Genomic DNA, 21,998 nt, shown 5'->3' with positions numbered 1-21,998 from the left:
CGCAAGACCGAGGGCCTAGTTTGCACTTCCCTTCCTGTCCCCTCGGGATTATTCATTCCAGAGTCACCTCTATCAGATGTTAATCACTCACGTTTACCCTCTTTCCTAGCCCTCCCAGATGGACAGTGATTCACCCCCCAAATTCCTTCCATTTGCCAGGGCTACACACCACCCAGAGAACATGAAGATTTAAACAAACAAATCACACACTTGAGGTCTCCCCTAATTTTGACATGACCATACCCCCTTGCCCTGCACTTTACGACAGATTGCAATTGGTGAGCTGAGCTATGTTGATCCATTTTTCCCCACTGGAACCCCTTGGAGACTTTAAAATGAAGTTAGTGGCCTTAATTAGGGTTCAACTGCTCTCTATTGCACACTGGTTTATTATTGTAGGGCTACCCATGGGTCTCAGGCAGCGCACCCACCGTGTTTATTAATGTAGGGTGGCCAGCACTGGTAGGTTTATGGGATTTTTCTTCATCTATGGGCAAGCTAATTCTGACTGAGAAAAAACAGAGGTAGCTGGGTTTTTTTTGCTGGGGTAGGGAAAAAATAATTACAATCAATGTATCTTTAAAAAAAAAAGTGAAAGATCGAGTCTGCAGCCTACAAACCCTCAGTGTCAAACAGCCACTGACAAAGTGACCTGAGAGAACTAAACTCAGAACTCAAACATCTAAAAATACTAGTGTAAAAAAAGGGTTAAATATCCATTAAAAAGTCACAGAGACTGCTAACCCCTCACACACACACACACACACACACACACACACACACACCATGCCTTGTGCTAAGAGTAGCCCAATATCAGCTATTCAGCTAGGCTTGAGACTGATCCGCTGCCGTTCAGCAGAGACCCCGCCTGGGAGAGGACCCACACGTGGTGTGTGAATCGTTTGCACGCGTCGGTGCAGAGCAAGAGCTCTCACACGTCTCGCTGGTTTCATCCACAGCAGGGGCAGCGTGAAAAAATATCCAACCTCGTGCTCGCGTGGCTGAGAAGGGATAAGCCGGAGCTCAGCAACTCAATGAGTAAAAAAGTCTCAGCCTAGTTAAAAAACACACAAAATAAAATAAACAATCGCCTTGTTCGTAGGAAGTGTGCGGCAGCTTGGAGTAATAGTGTTGCCTATCTAGCCAAAGCAGCAGCAGCATGGATAAGGCACTGAGGAGTCAGACCCTGGGGCACCCGCTCGATTGCCGCAAAGGGACTGCAGATCAGCCATAAGCCCCACAGCTGCAAGGGGGCAGACAGATGGGGCAGACCTGCACACCAGTCATTCTAGACCACTGCAAAGCCCCCTAGGGACCATTGCAACAAAAAGGACAGCTGTAAGGGGTGCTCTGCCCGAGCATGCGCCAGCCCCTGAATAGGGGAGGCACAAGCATCTCCCCCTCACCCCCCACGTGTATGCTGGGATCCAGATTTAACCCCCAAAGCAACAAGATACAGCTTGATGTAGAAGAGCTCGAGTGTGCCAGTTCTGGGCACAAGAGAGTTAACGGCAATGGCTCCGGCTCTGCAGTCTTCCCCTCTCCTTAGCAAGGTACCATTCAGAAGCCAGATTCTGTCCCTGAAATCTCTTTGGCAGATTCCCTCCCTCCCCCCATCCCACCCCCCTGCTACTTCCTGAAGAACTTCTTGTTGAGGAGGAAAATGAGCAGGTTGACGTTGACTTTGGCCTTGTCGAAGAGCTTCATGACAGCCACACCTTCATACTGAAGCTGCAGCAGATCCTGGGAGGGAAAAAGTCCCACTGGTGACAGGTCTTTGGTAGAGCCCAAGCCAATGCCCCTGGTGGTCAAGGGAGAATCTTTCCCTTGACTTCCAGGAGCTCTGGATCATTCCCTCAGCTCCTTTTGAGCTGCTGTTGGCACATCATGCTGGGATTCTATAGCCAGCTGCATCCCAGGCTCTCTGAGCAGTGGATGAACGTTCAGTCTCCCAACACCCCCGCCAGCGGTAGGGATTATACCCCATTTTACAGATGAGGAAACTGAGGCAGAGGGGAAGCAACGTGCACAGAGAGTCAGTGACAAAGCTGGGAATATAGAACCCAGGAGTCCTGGCCCCCCTGCTCTAACCACTAGATCACGCTCCCTTCCAGAGCTGGGATTAGAGAATCTTATCAACCAATTCCCTGCTCCAAGCACTCTTCCTCCCTAGAGGTGTTTACTCTGGTATAAATTAAGGATTCTAGGCAGACATCTCATCAGCCTCACTATCCAGAGCTCCCTGGCTGGGATCCCCCTGATGGGGTCAAAGCTAACTGCCTGCTGGGTTTGCATTCCCGGGGATACTGGCGCCCAGTGGAAAAGGTACGTCACAGTCTATGGAGCAAGCTAGCTGCACTGTCAAGAATAGATCTAGGGAGATTACAGGTCTCCTGCTCCAAGCACCAGACTGATCTCCCCTATCAGGAGCCGAACCCTAATTTATGTTCCTGGCTTGGGAAGGGAGTGTGGTCTAGTGGGTAGAGCATGTCGTCTAAGCCAGGACTCCTGCAGTCTATCCAGTCCCCTGCTCCAACCATGACATTAACCCTTAGGGGTCTAAGTAATGCATACCTCTTGGACGGCCAGAGTTAAAAACGTAGCTGTGTCACCTCTGAACTCCAACCACAGCTCGGTGCATTGACTCCACCTCTGTTCCGTGCTGCTGTTATGCTCAGCACAGAAACATCCCCATGGGCGAAGGCACCAGGGCTGGTTCCCTACCTGATAGTGGAGCTGGAACTTCTCCATGTCGATCCCCATAAATTTGGCCTTCACCTGGAACTTGCCGGCTTCCCCACACGGAATGATGTCGAAAATCACGTTCCGGAACCTGGAAGGGGATAGAGTTAAACGAGGGCAACGGAAAGGCTGAGACAGCAGCACCTGGATGCCGGGTTCTATTCCCGTTCTGGAAGGGGAGTGTTGCCTAATGGTTACAGAGAGGTGAGGGGCTGGGAATCAGGACTCCTGAGTTCTAGTCCCACCTTCTGCCGCTGATCAGCTCCGTAGCCTTCACTCTGTTTGCTGCTGTACAGTGGGATAGATTATACTTGCTTCACAAGGAGTACATTCTAACAACCAGACTTGGAGGAAGAAAGCACGTGAGATTCTCTCAATTGCTCATTTTTTGGCCAGCTCAAATAATTTTCCCCTCTTACACTGCCCTGCCCGAGGCCCCTCTTGACTCACAGTCTCTAGGCTGAGACTGTCAGCAAAGGGGAAGTGAGCAGAGCCAGGCTGAGATGACCAGGTCTTATCACACGGGCAGCTAACTGAGTGGCTGTTGGACTGGGGCAGCTTTTAGACCGGAGCAGCACTGGTGGCGGTGAGGTTACTTACTGGCTGACAGGCAGATCTTCTATCTCCAGCAATACGCCCTTCTCAAAGAGCCGCGCCGCCGTGTAGTGCAGCGACTGCTGCTTCTTGCTTTTTCCGTTGAGCCTTAAAAGAAAAAGGAATTGGTGGGGGGTAAGAAGCAGAGAACGCCGGGGTCTGAAATGAAGTCACGCAGCAGCCTGCCTGATACACGATAAACGTAGAGTCGCTTACACTGACTCATCCGACTCACAGATCTGGACCTACAAGTCAGATCTCCAGTGGGGACGGAGGGGGGAAGTCAGTGAGGTGGGGAGAGGCACAGAGGGGTTTCCAAATTAAAGGGAGGCAGGGGAGAAGGCTCTTGAGCCAAGAGAGGAAGTAAGTGCTGGATGAAAAAAGAGAAGGCCAACTAGCAAGAAGGCTTATGAGGTTAACTAAAGAGGGATGTAATGCTACATACACAGAGTGGAGAAGAATTCCTTCCTGACCCCTGATCAGCTCATGCCATGAAGCATGACATTCAGTTACCCTCTGGCTTATCCTGCGTAAGTGTTGGCAGTTACAACTTTGAGCTCTTTTCCGGCCCATACATAGCCCAACGTACTTGCTGCTGGCAGTCAGGTTGTCCAGACACGTCCGGATGTACTGATTGTAATAGTCGATTTGCTCCTCATAAAACGAGGTCTTGGAGTTGAGGCCGCGGAGGGTCTGCCGCAGTTTCACTAGCTCCCCCTTGCGGTGCTGCCGGTAACGCCGCTGATTGCGAATATCCTGGAGCACGGGCCGGGATGAAAAACAAAAAAAACCAAACAAACAGCTGGAAAACCCCTTGCCTTGTGCCAGTTTACCAAAGTGAGAATCACAGCGACTCCTGCGTGGTTACATAGCTGACTGCCAGTCGGATTCTGGGAACAAGATAAGGACCACGGGGCTTAAAGCATCGGATTCCCTTTCAGGCACTTACAGGAACGTTCCGAGTGGCCGCCTACAGGCCGGATCTGGCCCACTGAACAATTCCATTCGGCCCCTGAACGCCTCCGCCCCTCCAACACTAGCTGCCCCTAGTAGCTCTGTTGGACAGATCAGTATCAAACGTGAACTCTGTTACTGTCGCATCTGAGCACTGCACAATCAGTGTCTTTAATCCTCATCCAAGATCACACAGGGAGTCTGTCTGCTGGAGCCCTCTGTCCGTCTGTCCATCCTAGCGATTAATTTGGCTCCCATCTGAACTGAGCCCTTCCAGTATTAATGGACTCTGTGCATCCAACACCTTCGACTTATCCTGTTATTATGCCTGTTCCCAGTCCCCTGGCCTTCTCCTAGGTTCCCTAAGCCGGGGCAGGCTACGGGGTGTGGTACCTTGGCCATCTCACTGATGATCTCCTGATACTGATTGGCCGAGTCCACCACCCCCAGGTTCTCCAAGCACCGCAGGTTCCGGATGACTTTCCGCTTCTTCTCTTCCATGGAGAGCTGGCTGTTGCCAGCCAGGGAGCGGTTGCGTTTCAACCTGTCCGGGGTCTGGGCTTCGCGCAGGGCCCGTCTGTGCATCTGGTGGTGATGGAAGGCTTCCTAGAGAGAGAGGGAGGGGGGGTACATTTCTTCCATCAAGGTGGTACCTGCAGGAGCATCCCCGGAAGCAGGTTTTGAGACTTGGAGGCCCGGAGATAGCACAGAAGAACTATGTCCCCTCCCTGAGCAGAGTGAACTCTGCTTCTCAGACTGGGTGGGGCACAGGTGGGCCGAAGGACTCAACAATGCTCCCGCCTCAGGGTGCGATTGCAACAGGCTGGCCTGCCCCTTTCAAAGGCCAGTAGGCCACTGGCCAGCCCGGTTCAATTATTCGCCCTTGAGCCATAATTAGCTGCCTTCCAGCCTAAGTGGGATTAACTGAGCTCAGGTGACAGCCGGATAAACAGCTGGGCCTCAGGAGAGGGCAGAGAACATGCTGGGCTCCTGGGGAAGGCCCTGATAGGGTGTGGAAGAAGCAGGGGACTCGGCTCTATCCCAGAGCAGATAGGGAGCCCGGAAGGCAGGCTGCAGAAAAGCCCAAGTGGGGCAGAAGAACTTTTTGTTTGGGCTTGTTACCCCGGAAGGGGTTAAGTTTTAGTCAGTGACTTGGCTGGAGGGCTAAGCCAGGGCATCAACTCCAGCTTGTGTGGGGAAGGCTGAAGGGGCCCACCTTGGAGGAAGAAATTTAGGCCGGGAGTGCCTGCAGCACCAGCACACATGACTAGCAGGGGGCGTTATGGGGCAGCCACACTTGTGCTATATGCTCCAGTGAAGCGCCTCTCCTTTGCAATGATGTGTGCTTGCAGTATACATGTCAGCCAGTAGATGGCACTGTGTGCCGTAGCAAGCTGCAGGCAGGGTGTTAGCCCCTGGTAAACAAAGGAAGCAAAGCTGAGACTCAAGCTGGGGTGAAAGCCTGTTTGTTATGTGTAGCGGTTGTCTTTAACAAACACCTCCTGTTTAAGACAGGCCTGCGAGTCACCCAGCCCCAAACATCACCACTGCTGGCCAACCCCTCTCTGCTATTCTCCACCCCACCTGATCCTCTGATGCAGCTGTCCGTAAGATCTCCAGGAGGGAATCCCCTGGCTGGCACTGGATCACATCCACTAGCATCTGTTTGGTGCTAAAACAAAAGAAAGGGAGCACAAGTTACCCGTTTCGGGGGCTGCGGAGGAGGGGGGTGGGTTGAGCTAGTTAGCCTCAAGGCGATGAGCCAAACAGTGGAAGATTTCCTTGCAAATGCCACTACCAAGACATTTAAACATATCAGAGCAAAGCCAGGACTCCAGACCAAGATGGCCCTTTACTGGCTTGGCTTCCGAGTGTCAGAAAAGCTTCACTGAATTCCTTGGGTCACAGGGTCCCTTTCAAAGGAAGACACGCCACGGACTCGCTGGATTGCCACTTTCAGAGGGCTGCTCTCACCTCAGCAGCAAGCTCCTTGTATCCGCCTCCTCGCTACTGGCCTCCACTGCATCGAACTTGTTGGTGAGGGTGAGCGAGACCTCCTGCTTCCCGAGCTGGGCCAGCGCTTGCTCGGGGCTACCATTGCCCGGATTTGGAGCGCTCTCGCCTGCAAGGCCAAAGAAAGCCGGAAGTAGCTACTCGGTCATTCATCAGGGAGAGGGGTGATCAGAGCTGGAGGGGGGGAGATCTGGGTTCTACACGGCACCCTGCCACTGCTGTTTGCAGGGTAAATCAATCCGAGCCCCTCTGTGCTTCTGCTTGCAAACCTGAGGCTTTGATCAATAAACCATCCCACATCAAATCAGACGTCAAGAATTATAACATTCAAAAACCAGTCGAAGAACATTTCAACCTCCCTGGTCACTCGATTACAGACCGAAAAGTTGCAATACTGCAACAAAGAAAAACTTCAAAACAGACGCCAACGAGAAACTGATGAATTAGAATTAATTTACAAACTGGACACCATTAATTTAGGCTTGAATGAAGACTGGGAGTGGATGGGCCATTACACAAAGTAAAACTATTTCCCCATGCTCATTTTTTCCCCTACTGTTACTCACACCTTCTTGTCAACTGTTGGAAATGGGCCATCTTGATTATCACCTACAAAAGTTTTTTTTTCCTCCTGCCGATAATAGCCCACCTTAACTGATTACTCTCGTTATAGTTAGTATGGCAACAACCATTTTTTCCTGTGTGTGTGTGTGTGTGTGTGTGTGTGTGTGTGTGTGTGTGTGTGTGTGTGTGTGTGTGTGTGTGTGTGTGTGTGTGTGTGTGTGTGTGTGTGTGTGTCTTTCAAATGTCTTCTCCACTGCATGCATCTGATGAAGTGGGTTTTCGCCCACGAAAGCTTATGCCCAAATAAATTTGCTAGTCTCTAAGGTGCCACAAGGACTCCTTGTTCTTTTTCTGATACAGACTAACATGGCTACTACTCTGAAACCATCCCACTGAGTGGTACCTGGTGCCATCTTATTCCTTGTTAATCAGTAATCCTCCTAGATCAAAGGAGGAAATGTAATAACTCTGAATATCATAGAAATAAGTAATGGACTCTCCCAACTTGATCATAAGGATGAGAAACAAACAGATGTGACAGTACTGCCCACCCTCACACAGTCAAAAACCCACAAAATGGGCTTAAAAAAAAAATCAGAAGATCTAACGTATAAATAGGATTCTCTTTGCTTGTCTCCACCCTGCCCCCCGATCATAATGCCCACAGGTCATGTTTTCAAGCTTTTTTCTGCAACTACGAGGACTAGAAACTTGGTTTTCTAAAAAGAATGTGAGTGGAGGTTCTGTCAGTCGCATGACTTCAGGGGTTGAGGCTTTAAGGGAAAAACAAAAACCTAAGGAGGTGGCCACACTAGTTACTCGCTTAAAGTAAATTACTTGGCCCAGATGAATGGAATTTAGCCAGGCTACTTTCAGAGTGGTAACAGGCAATATATGTTCACTTGAAAGAAGACACGAGGGGAGGGGAGGGCTTGAAACTTACAAGGGGTCTGCACGTACCTATTAGAGACTGGACGGTAGGCAGCTCATCAAGGTCTTCCAGAAGCTCATGCAGAGGGTCCTTGTGATCGGGCGAAATGGAGTCCTGATGCTCTAGTAACAGCTACATCACCAGAGGGAGACCATGAGCGAGGTGGAGAACACAAAAGGAATGAGATTAAAAACCGTATTCCAGACAGCAAGCGCCCCACCATTATATAAACCAAGGCCTTGTCTGGAATACAGCACGTGCACCGCTCACCCCACCTCAAAAAGGAGATTGCAGAATTAGAAAGCGGTTCAGAAAAGAGCACGCTGAGACACTTCGGCACTGTCCCGCTGCGGCGAGGTGGCAGTAACTGGTAGGAGCAGGGAACGCAGCCACTGCCTCACTGAGCCCACGGGCAGGAGCAGAGCTGACCCGACCCGGGTCGGGAGAGGGGGCAAATGGGTTTGTTTTCTGACCCCACACTCAGCACTTGTCGCAGGTACTGACTGGGTTGCTGAGTCCAAGGTTTGAGTCCTTTATGGTGATGGGCACCAGCATGAGCCCTCCTTCCCCTCCCGAACGTGGCAAAGGGTGCAAGGCAGATGCAGAATCCTTTCCGGACGGTAGGTTTCAGGCCCCTTTACCTTGTGGGTGTTAATGAGCTCCGCCACTGTGATGTAGATGACTGGCTTGGCCACAGCTACCATCTCCGAGTACTCATCCACATTAAACCTTTCTTCCAGCTCAGGGACGGAACAGGCAGCACAGATGAACTTCCTAGGGGGAAATGGGGGAAGTGTACCTTCCGTGACTGCTGAATCCAGTCCAGGATTTAGGGCGAGTAGGGAACAGGCTGGGGAACTAGAGAGAACCACAGGACCTGCCTGTGTTGCGCAGCCTCAGTCGGGCCTCTGTCTTCTGTATCCTCAGGGGGGTAAAGCAGGAATGATACTGTAGGAAATTTCACTGCAATGTTTTATTGATCCAGTGACGGGAAGCAACAGCTGCTGAGCATGCAGCAGCTTATCCCAAAGCTACGCGGTTTTTCGTATCTTCCTTGGCCCAGGTCGCACTTCGAGACGTGATGCTGGGCTAGCTGGATCCCAGGCTGGCGAGCACGACATTCCTGGCTGCAGGCTATGCACCCATCATGCCGTACGGTACATTTGGCTGGGGGCTTACACAGGGGATGTCTACACTGCAATCAAAAGGTGCGAGTGCAGCACATGTAGACATACCCGAGCTCGCTTGGATCTCGCTAGCTCAAGTAAAAACAGCAGTGAAGCTGGGGTAGCAGGAGTTGTACAGGTCCATCCGGGGAACACAGCGGATTAGCTGCAGCTTTATTGCTATTGTTACGCGCGCTAGCTCCAGACTGTCTACACTCCCTGATTGCAGTACAGTACGGTACAGTACACCCGGGGCATGACGCCCTTCACAATTACAGACGCCCCTTGAGTTACACAAACCCGACTTGCGCAAATCTGCACTTACGGAAAAAGTTCCGTAAGCTAGAGATAGGAGGGGGTTTTGGTTTTGGTAGGTTTTTTTGGCATAATGGTCAGGTATACATTTCCGACTCATGCAAAATTCGAGTGATGCAAGGCATATCGGAGCGGACACTTGCGTAAGTCGCGGAGGGTCTGTACAAATCTTGGGCTAAGAGAACCTGGTTCCTGGATTGTACCTCGAGCCTGCTGCTGCCCTGGGGCCAGAGTAGATCCTGCTGCTGGGCTCGAGGTGTCAGCCACCACCGTCCCCCCACCTCCCAGCAGGACTCTTTCCCTAGAACAATCCCTGGCTCTAACGAACAAATGGTTTGGCTTCCCGGGGGTTCATTATAGCGAGGGTGTATGTGTACGGTATCAACTTACCGCCTACATGTGGGTTTCTGTGATGTGTTAGCCAGCGGCATGTGCTTTTGAGCACCCAAACAGGCTAGAACTCACCAAGCAACTAGGCACGAAAGGCCGGAGCGCTGTTGAGTTACCATATCCTGCATCACCGTCTCCTGCCCCTTTAAGGGCACACAGCTCCCACTTCTAGTGCCGTCTTCCCTCAGTCCCCCACTGGAGTCATGGAATTGAGGGTGCTGACTGAGCACTCACAGGATTGGGTCCCTTCCAGCAAATCCTAGAGATTTGACGCTTTTTGGGGCAGGGACGGGCATTTTGTTCTGTGTGTGCGACACCAGGCACCGTGGGGGCTTGTTCAGGACTGAGCCCCCTAAGTGACACTGCAATATGAACAGTAAATCAACTCTGACAACCCTGGTCAATTTCAGGCCTCAGCCTGGGACAGGAGCTCTGTGCTGCTCCCCATACAGACAGACCCTCTGCCACTTCTCTTCTGCTTCACAAGCTGTCGCATTAGCCAAGTTCATCAGCTGTTCCCCCGGAGAACAAGGTGGAGAAGCAAACACCTGCATTCTTCTAAGTGCCTAAAAGGTTTTTAATTACGGACTAATTTATTCACTGGGGCTGAGGGGAGTGCCAGGAATGCTGTTTAATCATTGCACATTCGTTTTTACTCTGATCTGCTTATTGAATCCTGATGTACCGAAGGGGCACATGCTAATTACTCTCTCAACTGTTGCCAAATGCTAGAAATGACAGAGGACTGGGGAGGAGAAGGGGAGCTGGGGGAAGAGTTTCACAAAGTTTTGACTATCTTCAAGGAGAGTTTAAATTGGACAGCACAGAGGAGGCATCATTGCAATGGGATCTCGCACTGTGTGTGTCTGTATTAATTTAGAGCTGAACTGGGATCAGACCAAGGCCTTGTCAACACTAGGAACGTTTTGTTGCTTTCATTGTACTGGGCAATTTAAAGTGATACAAACCCAGCTAGTATGGATACAGTTACCAGTAGAAAGGAGCGTAGACTGGAGAGTTGTGCAGGCTTGGGGAGCTAACAAATATTGCCGATCTAAGTACAGTAGACCCTCAGAGTTATAAACCCCAAAGTTACAAACCCACCAGTCAACCACACCCCACATCTGGCATTGAAAGGATACAATCAGGCAACAGCAGAGACTCAAAAAAAGAAAATACAGTACAGCATTGTGCTAAACGTGAACTGCTAAAAATATGAAAGGAAAGCAGCATTTTTCCCCTCTGCCTCATAATGTTTCAATGCTGTATTAAGTCAATGTATAGTTGTAAACTTTGGAAAGAACAACCATCTCGTTTTGTTCCGAGTTACAAACATTCCCGAGGTGTTCATAACCCTGAGGTTCTACTGTACAGGCATTCTGGTATAACAGAGTCCACACTATGCTTTTACTGGTGTAGCTAGATCTGTTTAAAAAAAAAAAAAAAAAATCATCACTCCCCTCATTCCTATTAATTTCTTGTATTGTCAAAGTGCCTTGAAGCCTGAGCCACGGACCAGGACCCCACGGTGCTGCCTGCTGTAAAAACACAGAACAAAGGGCCAGTTCTGGCCAGTTTCTAAGTGTCAATCCTCTTTTCCACCCATGTCCCTAGCTAAGAAGGCGGCTGCTCTCAAAACTCAATTAAGCTTTGCTGTTACCCCAGCTTTGCAGCAGCACTAGCCAAAGGACACCTGGCCTTATGGTTGAGACCTTAGTTAGAATTTAAGAGACGTGGATTCTGTTCCCAGCACTGCCACTGACTCCCTGCAGGAGACTCAGAAAGTCGCCTTGTCTCTGTGGATCTCAGTTTCCCCATTTGCAAAAGAGGGATGAATAATAGCTCATGTCGCCCTTGTTTGTTTCAATTAAACTCTTTAGGGGATTGGAGCAGTCTCACTACATGTACGTACAGCACCTAGCGCAATGGGACCGTGGCTACAACTGCCACCGCATGGCACTAACCTGAACTTAGAATGGGTTTCTTCCAGGTACTGGTTCACCACCCGCAGATGGCCGTTTTCCCCCTCGAACATTTTATTGGCCGCCGCGTGCTGCAGGATCTTGGCAATGGAGCCCAGGTTGCGCCGGTGCTCCGGATGCAGGGCCACGCCGGCAGAGATATCAACGATATCGAAGCCGTCCGGAGCCACCACAGCCGGGTTCATGAAACGGTAATAGAGCAGGTTCCCGACAATCTAAAGAGCAGGGAGCAGAGAAAGGGAAATATTACTACTAATGATGCTTTGCTCTTATTGGGCTCTAGTCTTGTCTGGATGCTGCCTAAATGTTTGTTCCAAGCTATAACACATTGGTAGTTTCCTGTACAGCTTTACAGTACGGGGCCTATGAAACACAATTCAGGAGTTCTGACTGCAACCCACAAGGGGCAGCAGTGCACACACTCTATCCAGTTCATTACATTAGGATTATCCCTGTTACACAGATGGGGAAATGGAAGCACAGAGCAGGTATGTGACTTGCCCAAGGCCACAGGGTATAACTGGAATCCAGACCCCCTAGGCCACACTGCCCCTCTGATGGAATACCAGGGGAGGGCAGGACGGCTATCCAATGCCTCTCTAGTCTTGATGTTTAGAGGCAGCCAGCTACAGAGACCTTGCTGCTGTCACCTTGCCCAGCTATCTACCTCCTCCACGCACCTTGCAGATATCCTCCTCGCCGGCGGCTGGAAATTTCTCAGCCAGGGACGTCTTTAGGACTTTGGCCACGTAACGCATCCCGTAGCTAACAGAAATCAGAGAAGAGGCTCATCACGTGGGCAGAGGTCAACCAGCGGCTTAGATTCACATGTGCTAAGGCCAGAGCCCATTAACGATCATCTAGTCTGGCCCCCTACACAACCTCTCCCAATGGTTCCTGAATCCAGCCCAGGACAGCAGATCTGTGGGAAAGCTATCCAGTCTTGAGCCGCTGGGGGAAATCCAACGCATCCCTAGCCCAGTTGTTCTAATGGCCAGTTACCATCCCCATTAAAAATCTGCCCCAAAGCGCGTTGGTGTCTTTGGTCTGTGTGTGTGCAGCACCTAGCACCGTGGGGTCCTGGGCCATGACTGGGGTGCCCTGGCACTGCAACAAACACAGCGACTTGGTATAAGTGATGTCTCCACTGCCAACAAAGCCCCAAGCCAGGCCCGGCTCTCCCTGTGCCAGACCTTGCCTAAGCTCTTTGGGGGCTTCTTCCTGCACATCAGGCCAGCTGTGGTGCCATACGCCACCCGGCGAGCCTCTCAGAGAGCTCTCAAAACCCTCTGCTGTCTCTTAGGTCATCTCCATGGCACCACCCTCCTGCGTATGGAGGTGCAGAGTATTACCCAAAGTATTATCTCCATTTTACAAACTGGGGGGGAGGGGGAAAACTGAGGCATGATTTGCCCAAGGTTGGGCAAGGAGGAAGCCCAGGTCTCTCCAACTCCCAGGCCCACATTTGAACCACTAGATCCCACTCCTTCTCTGAAGGAAATGCTCCCCCTCCATTACTGGCATGTGAACTGCAGAAAGGAGAGTCACACTCCAGGAAAGGCAAATGAGTCAGAACAGACCCACACCCCACTTCTGCATCAGCAAGACGACACCTGCAGCAGGAGATGCCTCCCACAAGGCTCGCTAGATACATTCTTCCTTGAAAGCACCTTTGGCATTAATTAAACTAGCACAAAGAATCCTGCCTGACCCCTTTCCTCTGCAGGTCTGAGTGCTCCATGGAGGAACATCGGGACTGTCATCCCTGCTTTACACATGGGGAAACTGAGGCACAGAGCAGCGACATGACTCACTCCAGGTCATATAGTAAGTCAGCGGCTGTGAGTAAAACTCTAGCTCCCAGCCTAGTACCCTCTCCAGTAGGCCATGCTGCCTCATGGCTGTAACAGAGAGGCCCTGGGCTACCTACGGAATTTTGTCCACAGAAGAGGTGATAGCAGAGAGGAACTTGTCCGTCACTGCCAGGAGGTTGCGGATGGAGATGTCCAGCCGACGCTGAACCTCGGGGTGGCTCAGGGCCTGCTCGGGGCTAACGTCATATGGGAACTTGCTGCGGACAGAAGAAAGACACCCTTAAGCATCAGCACAGGGCAAGCCAACGTGGCCTCTGTGGCAAGGCTGGGCCTGGGCCGGGCCTGACCTCTTTTGTCCGCTCTGAGACTCCAGCTGGTTGATCCAGGCCTTGTAGATGTCCACGGGGTTGGTGCGGATGCTGAGGGTTTTGTCCTGCAGAACCTCCTGCACGGGGCTGCCCAGGATCTGACGCAAGGCGTTCTGCCCGCGGGCGTTCCGGTAAAAGCTCACCACCAGCCGGATCACAGTGGGGTTCCCCGTTAGGATGTCACGGAGCTGGTCGACTTTAGACCTGGACAGGAGGGCGGTGAGAAAGGACAAAACTCTGATCTGGGCTCCAAGGTGCAGCCAGCACAAATAGCCACTGAAGACAAGGAGCGCAGTTACTGTGCCTTAGGAATCTGCCAAGCTGTGGAATCAGCTGGCCAACTGGTACCACTGCCTACCTCCTGTGTGTATAGATTAGTCCAAGGGGGGTGTCCATGCCCCTCAGAGAATTTGGTGCTCAGACTCTAAAGGCCTGGCTGCACTAAACCCAGAGGTGTGACTGCAGCACGTGTAGACACACCTGAGCTAACTTGGTCACCAAGAGCAGCAAAGCCACGGCCTCACAGGTTCACTGCCTGAGCGCACGCCCGAGGTCTTGGGCCGGCTCGTTGCAGCCGTTCTGCTGCTGTCGATGCCCTGCCACGGAGATTAAAGCCAGCTCAGGTCTGTCTACACATGGTGCAATTTTACACCTGATTGCAGGCAAGCCATCCCCTAAGGGGGATGGGCACCAAAACGTAGTCTATACAAAACCTAGCCTGCGTGCTTGCACTGACAGCTAGGGAGCGTTCTGTCAACTCCTAAGCATCCACGTGTCTCAGAGGGTTCTAGGAATACCAGAGGCATCCAACCAAGACGGTTTCATCTGGATGCAGGGAAGAGACAGACTGCCAGCTCCTTAAGACAGACAGGCATTCAAGCCCTGGTCTTGGCCTCCCGAGCCGATGGTATGTGCCCGAAGCACTTACCTGATCTCCTCCTGCAGGGCGGTTTTGAAGAGCTGAAGGAGCAGATAGGCCTCTCTGGGGTTGGATGCGTAGTTGTAGAGCGTGAAGACCACCGATTCCATGAACTTGGTCGACTTGTTCTGGGGCATCTGGAAAATCAGCTTAGCCAGGTACACAGGGTGGGTCTGCGGACAAAGGAGAGGCGTTAAAGAGGAGAGCTACCCTGGGGTCTGAGGGCTGGAACAGTCGGCGTGCTCTGGTGAATATAGCCCTGGACAGGGAGTCAGGAGACCTGGGTTCTCCTTGCAGCTCTGCTGGGCGACCTCGGGCAAGTCACTTCCCCTCTCTGTGCCCTCCCATCCTTTGTCTTGCTTGATTAGGCAAAGCTCTTTGGAACAGGGACTGTCTCTTGCTCCGTTCACATGCAGGCCTGGAACAATAGGGCCCTGATCGGTTATGGCCTCTAGGCACTACCATAACACTAGATAACAAATTAACGCCCATCGCAGGAAAACTAATGAGCAGATCCCAGCGTCGCAGCACCCTGGGGTGCACACACACATCCCTGCGCCTGGCTGGGGCAGGTGACACAGCATCTTGTGACGGTAGCTCAGCGGTGGTGCTTCCTTTTAAGGAGGGAGCTGGTCCAGACAGAGAAAGGAGCCCCCAGGGGAGAGGAAGGAGCTGGGGAGGGAGTCTGTGCAGAGAATAGGGCCAGAAGGAACTGTTGGATTAAGAGCCCCCAGTGCCAGCAGTGCCCAGGTCCCTGCAATGGCAGGGAACTGATTCGGCGAACCACCACCCGCTCCTGCATCAGCGAAAAGAGGACACTTGCAGCAGCTGCTGCCTCTGCTGGGTGTGGCTTTAGGAAAGGCCAAGGCAGCAGAATCCAGGGTTTCCATTTGATCTGATGCCGACCTGTTGGTAACCCCATGCCTGAAGACGGGGTTGTGCGTGGACTCCCTGAGCCCACATGCAGTCTCTCCAGGGAAAGTGAGGCAGCAGGCAGGTGACCAGATGGGTGGGGTGGGAGGGGAAGCAGACTGTTCCCACCCCCCCCAGTAACAAAGTGGCCTCCCCAAACCCAGCAGCCAGCTCACCTGCAGCAGGTAGAAGAGGTGCTGATAGGCCTCCAGCTTCTGGCGCTTCTCCTTGCTCAGCGACTTTAGCCCCTTCTGCTTGTCGATGGCCATCAGGTTCGACAGCTGCTCTTTGTTCTTTCTCGTCAGCTTCTTGCAGTGGGAAACCACCTCCTGTCATGGGGCAGGCGAGCAGATAAGGGGGAGGGTAGCAGGAGAACCTAGGTGATTTAGGAGCATCCACCCCATTGACATAGTTGAGACCGAGTGACTCGGGAGCACAGGTCTCATTGGATTTGCAATGGGAATTGTGCTCCTAAATCCTCTGGGAAATTTCTACCCCTTTGGGCCTTGGGAGTCACGCAGTTTTGCCATTTACACACCACAGAGAAATTCACCCCTCATAAAACCACACCCACCAGCTCCATATGCATGGCTGAGGCCTGGCTCGCTCTGCATTCAGTTGGCAGGCTCCCTGTTCCCCAACAGGCCTAGTGTAAATCAGCAAGGTGCTGCCGACCTCAACAGCAGGCAGCGTGACTTAGTGCATAGCGCCAGATCTCCACCTGACGGGACAACTGGAAAGCTGGGTGCCCTTGGTCGATTACAGAGCAGAAATACAGGTTCAGTTGCCCTGAACTGAGATAAGCATGAAGGGACAAACTCAGTTCTGGGATAAGCAGGCATAGCTCCATGCCTACACCAGAGCTGTATATGGGAGGAGGTTTTCCAGAGGCACATAAAAAGGAGCCTAGGGGATTTAGGAACCCCCATTTTAGTCCAGTCCAGGGGAGCGACTCCAGAATCACATTGGTGTAACAGAGAGCAGAGCCTGGCCCCTGAATGGGAAAGTAGGATTAGTGGAGAAAAAGCCATGTGAGAGCTGAGCTCCCCTCGCTGCCCCATGACCCCCAGACCTGCAGCGTGATCCTGTTCTTAACCAGAAGCCCGATCTTGATGTCCATAAGGTTGAGGTCGCTCTCCAGCTGCTGGTTGGAGCGGATCCTCTTCACCACCTCCTCCCGCAGCTTCAGCAGCTCTGACTCCTCCCAGAAGTCGTGCTGGCTCTGCTCCAGCAGGTGGACGAAACGCCGGACGATGCTCAGTGGTGGGTCCCTGGCGTGGACTGGCAGGGGAGAGAGGGAAATCTCCCTTGAACGCGGTTAAATAGCTACCGAGGGCTTGTCACGTTCACGGCCAGCATAAAGGGGCCTTAAAAAGTGGGTGCAAATGAGAACCAAGAATGCCCCCTGCACCGGGGCCTCCGCAGCTGGCATGGAGCTAGTGCAAGGGCTCTGCACCTGCTCTCAGCATAGGCATGGATAGGAGGTGAAGCCAGAGCATGGTGCTATGTGGCTATTTGTTGACTCCAGGCTCCCTTAGGAAACACGGCCTGAAGTTAGAGTAGCCCAGAGGCTGCTCTATTTTACACCAGGGGCTGGCATGGTCTCTGCACAGCACCAGGCTACAGGGACTGCAAAGGGGGCTTCAGCCCATACCCGAAGTGTAGGAATGGTAATGAGAAGGCAACATCCTTGCAATTAATTAAAGCCACATCTGTATTTAAAAAACAAAAACACACACTAGACAGACAGGCACTTACCCAACATCCTGTAATCCCCACGGGCCTTGTTAGCTCTCACAAAAGCCTGGATTTTAATTACAGCATTAATCTGCCAAGACAAACAAACAAAGAGGAAGAGGGATGTTTCCTAAAGCATCCCTATAGCAGGCAGCAAATGTAAAAAGAGAGAAATACACACACACACACACACACACACACACACCAGCCATGCAACTAGCAAACTGATTAGCCGAGGTGTCAGGCAGAGGGCGCGTACTCACTGGGATCCTTCTAGACAGTGAACTCCTAGCCAGATACCTGGGAAAATGGTCTGAGCATGGGGCAGGGAGTCAGGACTCCTGGGTTCTATTCCTAGATGTGAGGTTGTGTGCTTTGAGCAATTCACTGACCCGCCCTCTGCCTCAATTTCCCCTTCATTTGTGAAGTGGGTTATTCTCTTCCTGGCTCACAGGGCATTTGCAAGGGTTTATATGTTTGCAGAGTGCTTAGGGTAAAATTTCCAAAAGCATCTAAGTCAACAGGACTTAGGAGCCACAGTCACTTAGATGCTTTTGAAAATTTTACCTTGGGTCTTACCAGCTGTTGCTTTCTTCAGGAGTTGCTACATTTGGCAACAGGCTAAATGAACTCCAGACACTCAGCTTCTCAATTTTTGCAGGCAACAGACTTCCCTACCCCACACCTCTTTACCCCAAACTTTCAAAAGGGATTAGCGACCTTGGGTGCCACACCTGAGAGGTTTTAAAGGGGTTTGATTTGCAGAAGGAGAGTGCTCGGTGTGATGTTTACATACACAGAAGTTAGATTAAAAACCTAAATCCTTTAGCTAGGAGGTTGCAATGTCACAACTTTATTTCTTAGAATTCAGAACGATAAACACACAAGAACCCAAAAACAGAGAGAGAGAAAAAACAGACTGCTCCCTAAGGCAGCAAAGCACCACTCACCCCACCTTGCTTTAAACTGGTTCTTTACCAGCTCTTCTGATTGAACACTTACTCAAGAACCCCCTAGTCTGCAAGTAGGGCCTGGAATGATGAACCACACAACTAAACACACACATACAGCTCGCAATTCCGACACCATTCTCAAAACAATGCACTCAGTCCTGTCTGAAAAAAATCAGCCTTCTTGAGGTGGCTCTCATCTGGCACCCAAGATCACTAGGCACTGACAAATCAGGTCCAAACGTCCACAACAAGTCCCCACCCCTTCCTCTTCATCAGGTCCCTTTCCTGCAGATTTGTACATTTCAGATGCATACTTACATAGAAATCTTGCAATCTAGGGGAAAATTCGAGCCCCCGACCTAGAAACACAAAGCTCCTCCCTCATCCCCAAGTACCAAGCTGGAACGCCACATTGTTATTTTGCTGATTCACTTTAAGAGGGCTCCTCTTTGCTCCAGCACAAGATACAAGAGGATCTGAGTGTGTCCCTCAGGCAGAGGAAGAAGAGGGTCTAAGGACTCTCAGAGTATGTTTACACTTCGAGGTGGGGATGTAACATACTCCTGCCAGCTCTCAGCAAACTCACTTGCTAAAAATAGCACGTAGCCAGTAGTATGGGCGAGGCATCCTGAGCACATACCTAGCATCTCTGATAGGTGCGCGCTCAGGATGGCTGGCCCGCCCACCGCGCCGTGGTCTATTTTTAAGCGCACATTAGCTCAAGTACGTCTCCTTGAGCTGGGGGATCACGCCTCTCTCTCCCACTTCAGGGGTGGGCGTACCCTCAGCCCATTTGCAAGAGGCTCTTTTCATAGCCTCTGGGGTTATATTTTCACTTGCGCTCACGGATCAGCCACTCACGTTCTTCCTGAAGTAGCGCAGTCGTTCCCGGTACCTTTTACGAGCTCGCCACATCCTCACGTATGCCTGGATCTGAGAGGAGGGAACAGAAGAGGAGACACGGATTTGGCCATTTTAACTGGACACAGGAAGCCTTGGAGGGTCTTCTCCAAGACAACTATCTGATCCATTTCACTTAGGCTCCCTTATTCCATCTACACAGCACTAGGGGGTGCTGGGCTCCCATGGGTGTCTTTTCTGATCACAGATAATGCCAAGATTCTTGGCAATTGTAGCGCTCTCTGCAAGAATTTTGGGTGTCACCCACCTGGGGTCAACATCCAGTTTGGGAAGCTATGTCCTGCCTCCCTAAGTCTCCCCCTGCAACTAAATGCAATGACTTAGGACAGAAGTGAAGAATGTATTCTTGTTGCTGTGAAACAGCTGCTACATTCCACCCCAGAGGTGGCTGCACCTCCACAGGGATTCCCATATCTAGATGGGGAAAATAGCCGCAAATAGGATGTTGTTGCTACTAGAAAACAGAGGAGCAGGGCGTGGTTGGAGGGGGTGGGATTACAGAAGCAGACAAGGCTTCAGTACCTTTATCACAGCATCTCTGGTTTTCTGCAAGTACCGTAATCTTTGCAGGTAATCTCTGCGCTGTCTGTATCCTCTCCAGCATGACTGGATACCCCAAGAGAAATAAATCAATCACACACACCAATCAAGTACAGCATGACATTTCTGGGGTGATCCAAGGCACCAGCTTCCAGCGTGGGAAGGCCTGGTCCGTGCCCACAGGAGGAAATCCTCACACCTCTGCCAGCCGCTGGCAGCACAAACTTTCCTAGGGAGAGCACAGAATACTCTCAACAACCCCTACTCTTCAGCTCACCCTGCCTCAGTTAGTCTTCAACAGAGCCTATGAAACCAGGGCTGGCACCCCTTCCGAAAACCCAAGCTGCAAGCCCCCAAAGAGAGGCGGCGGCGGCTATGGAAAAAATACAGGCTTTAACTGTGGCCACTGCATTGTTGATTCTGCTTGTACGTTCCACCCTTCCCCCTCCCCTGGGTGTGTCTTCTCAGGTGGTAAGCTCTTTGGAGGCAGGGCCTGGTTAGCACCCTGTACAGCACCTAGCGCACAGGTCCCCCGTTCTTGTCCGGTCCCGAGGCCCTACCATAATAGACAGGATGAATAATAAAAGGTGTTCTCTTCTCTGTAAATAGGGGGTAATACAGGAAGCGGTCAGGATGCCTGTACAACACCCTGAAGACCCAGCGCTATATAAATGATGTCGTGCCCATCAGCGTGTGATCGGCTCGGCAGTCTGGCAGTGCTCCTCACTTGAATTTTGATAACAGCTGGTAACTGCTCCTGCAACAGATGTCTGCGGGCCACGAATTCCTGGCGGACAAGGTAGCCCCTCATGCGGGCCTGCAGCCTCACGACGAATCCTGCATTGGATTCCCAGAGGCGTTCCCGATCGTGGGCCGCAGTCACTCCTGTGATAGTCGACTGCAGAGATAGTAGACACAGATCAGTTCAAGAAGGACTTTGTATGCGTCAGACACACGTACACCATCCACCAATGAGAAAGGAACACCCCCAGAGGGGTCAGCTAGGGTTGAACCCAGGCCATCTGGACCTGAAAAGCACAATCCGCTGCTGTTTTGAGCTGAAGGACCAGATCCAATCAGCTCAGAGGTAGGGACAGACTCATAAGCTTCTTAATCAGTTCAGCCAATAGAGGGAGACAGAACTACACTTTGCCAGTGCGTTACATCCAAAAGTACATACAGACCCTCCCCGACTTATGCAAAATTCAAGTTTTGCATAAGTCACGTTTGCGTAACCCGGGCGTCTGAATGCTAGCAGGATTCAGTGACAGGATTGGATAATCCTACAGCTGGAAAGTGCATAAAAATATCCCTCGGCTTTTGGAAGCACTAGAAACCCTCATGCTTCAGGGCACGAGAATCTCTAACAGGGTCAGGAGGAAACATCTCCCTAGGGCAGATTATCTTGTAACAGCGGGATTCTTGCACCTTTCTCTGAAGCAGCTGGCATCGCTGCTGGAGATAGGTCACTGGGCTAGATGGACCCCAGGTCTCATCCAGTCTGGCAACTCCCATGAGCTGGATGTTTAAGAGCTGGGATTGTTGCTTCCAGTGGTATGACCCAATCTCTCTTGCAAGCCTCTGGACAGAACAAGAGGGCTGGAGAACTAATGGCTTTGTTAGTAACATCTCTGAAGCACTCTGACATGTCCCAGTGGAATAACGGGCTAGAACCATGGATGCAGCCAAAGCATTTACCACATAGCGTGTTAGCCTAGACGCCTCACGTATCAACATCCAGGGCCCAGTAGCTGCAAGCCAGACTCTTCAGCACTCCTCCAGCCACAAGGGCTTTGATCACGGCCCCTAGCGACTGCCCCTCACCTGGATTTCCTCCCAGCTGAGGTGGGTGGAGTTAAGGACACAGTCATGCGGCCGCTCCCAGCTGCCTTCGAAGTTCTGCAGGCTGAAGTAATACACGCTGCCGTCTTTCAGCTGGTGTCTGACCCAGTTGTGGTTGGCGTTTCCTGAGCGTTGCCGTTGGGACAGAATTCGCGGAAGGAGAGCGTTAATAGAGCCCCCCCCCCCCACACACACACACACGGCAAGAGGACAGGCAACCATAGGGTTAAACCAATCCAGCAGCAAAATGGATTTCAGTGGCCTCCAATCAGGTTTTGAAACCAAGGCTCAGCTGGTGGAACATTTAGGCAGCTCTCTATAGCCCTGTCCCCAGATTCAGA

At 51.6% G+C, this 21,998-nt stretch overlaps 1 protein-coding gene across 1 annotated transcript in view; it reads right to left on the bottom strand.

Moving 5' to 3' along the window:
* Positions 1-802: 802 nt before the first annotated feature.
* The window catches only part of IQGAP3 (IQ motif containing GTPase activating protein 3), a 39,669-nt gene continuing 18,473 nt past the window's right edge, over positions 803-21,998 (bottom strand). Inside the window, exons 18-38 of the mRNA XM_050930487.1 lie at positions 21,640-21,782; positions 20,543-20,713; positions 19,798-19,881; positions 19,216-19,287; positions 17,423-17,492; positions 16,737-16,945; positions 15,841-15,993; positions 14,762-14,925; positions 13,813-14,037; positions 13,582-13,722; positions 12,332-12,416; positions 11,634-11,866; positions 8,440-8,572; positions 7,828-7,930; positions 6,265-6,412; positions 5,875-5,962; positions 4,684-4,896; positions 3,926-4,092; positions 3,343-3,444; positions 2,725-2,833; positions 803-1,743 (exon numbers count right to left, since the gene is read on the bottom strand). Of these exons, the coding sequence (XP_050786444.1) occupies positions 1,630-1,743; positions 2,725-2,833; positions 3,343-3,444; positions 3,926-4,092; positions 4,684-4,896; positions 5,875-5,962; positions 6,265-6,412; positions 7,828-7,930; positions 8,440-8,572; positions 11,634-11,866; positions 12,332-12,416; positions 13,582-13,722; positions 13,813-14,037; positions 14,762-14,925; positions 15,841-15,993; positions 16,737-16,945; positions 17,423-17,492; positions 19,216-19,287; positions 19,798-19,881; positions 20,543-20,713; positions 21,640-21,782 (2,927 nt within the window). The 3' untranslated portion in view covers positions 803-1,629. The remainder of the gene's footprint in view (positions 1,744-2,724; positions 2,834-3,342; positions 3,445-3,925; positions 4,093-4,683; positions 4,897-5,874; positions 5,963-6,264; positions 6,413-7,827; positions 7,931-8,439; positions 8,573-11,633; positions 11,867-12,331; positions 12,417-13,581; positions 13,723-13,812; positions 14,038-14,761; positions 14,926-15,840; positions 15,994-16,736; positions 16,946-17,422; positions 17,493-19,215; positions 19,288-19,797; positions 19,882-20,542; positions 20,714-21,639; positions 21,783-21,998) is intronic.

Source organism: Gopherus flavomarginatus, chromosome 20 (genome assembly GCF_025201925.1).
Source record: "Gopherus flavomarginatus isolate rGopFla2 chromosome 20, rGopFla2.mat.asm, whole genome shotgun sequence".
Taxonomy (NCBI): domain Eukaryota; kingdom Metazoa; phylum Chordata; order Testudines; family Testudinidae; genus Gopherus; species Gopherus flavomarginatus.
Note: the sequence above shows the minus strand (reverse complement) of the source record. Positions and strands in the feature narration are given on the sequence as shown.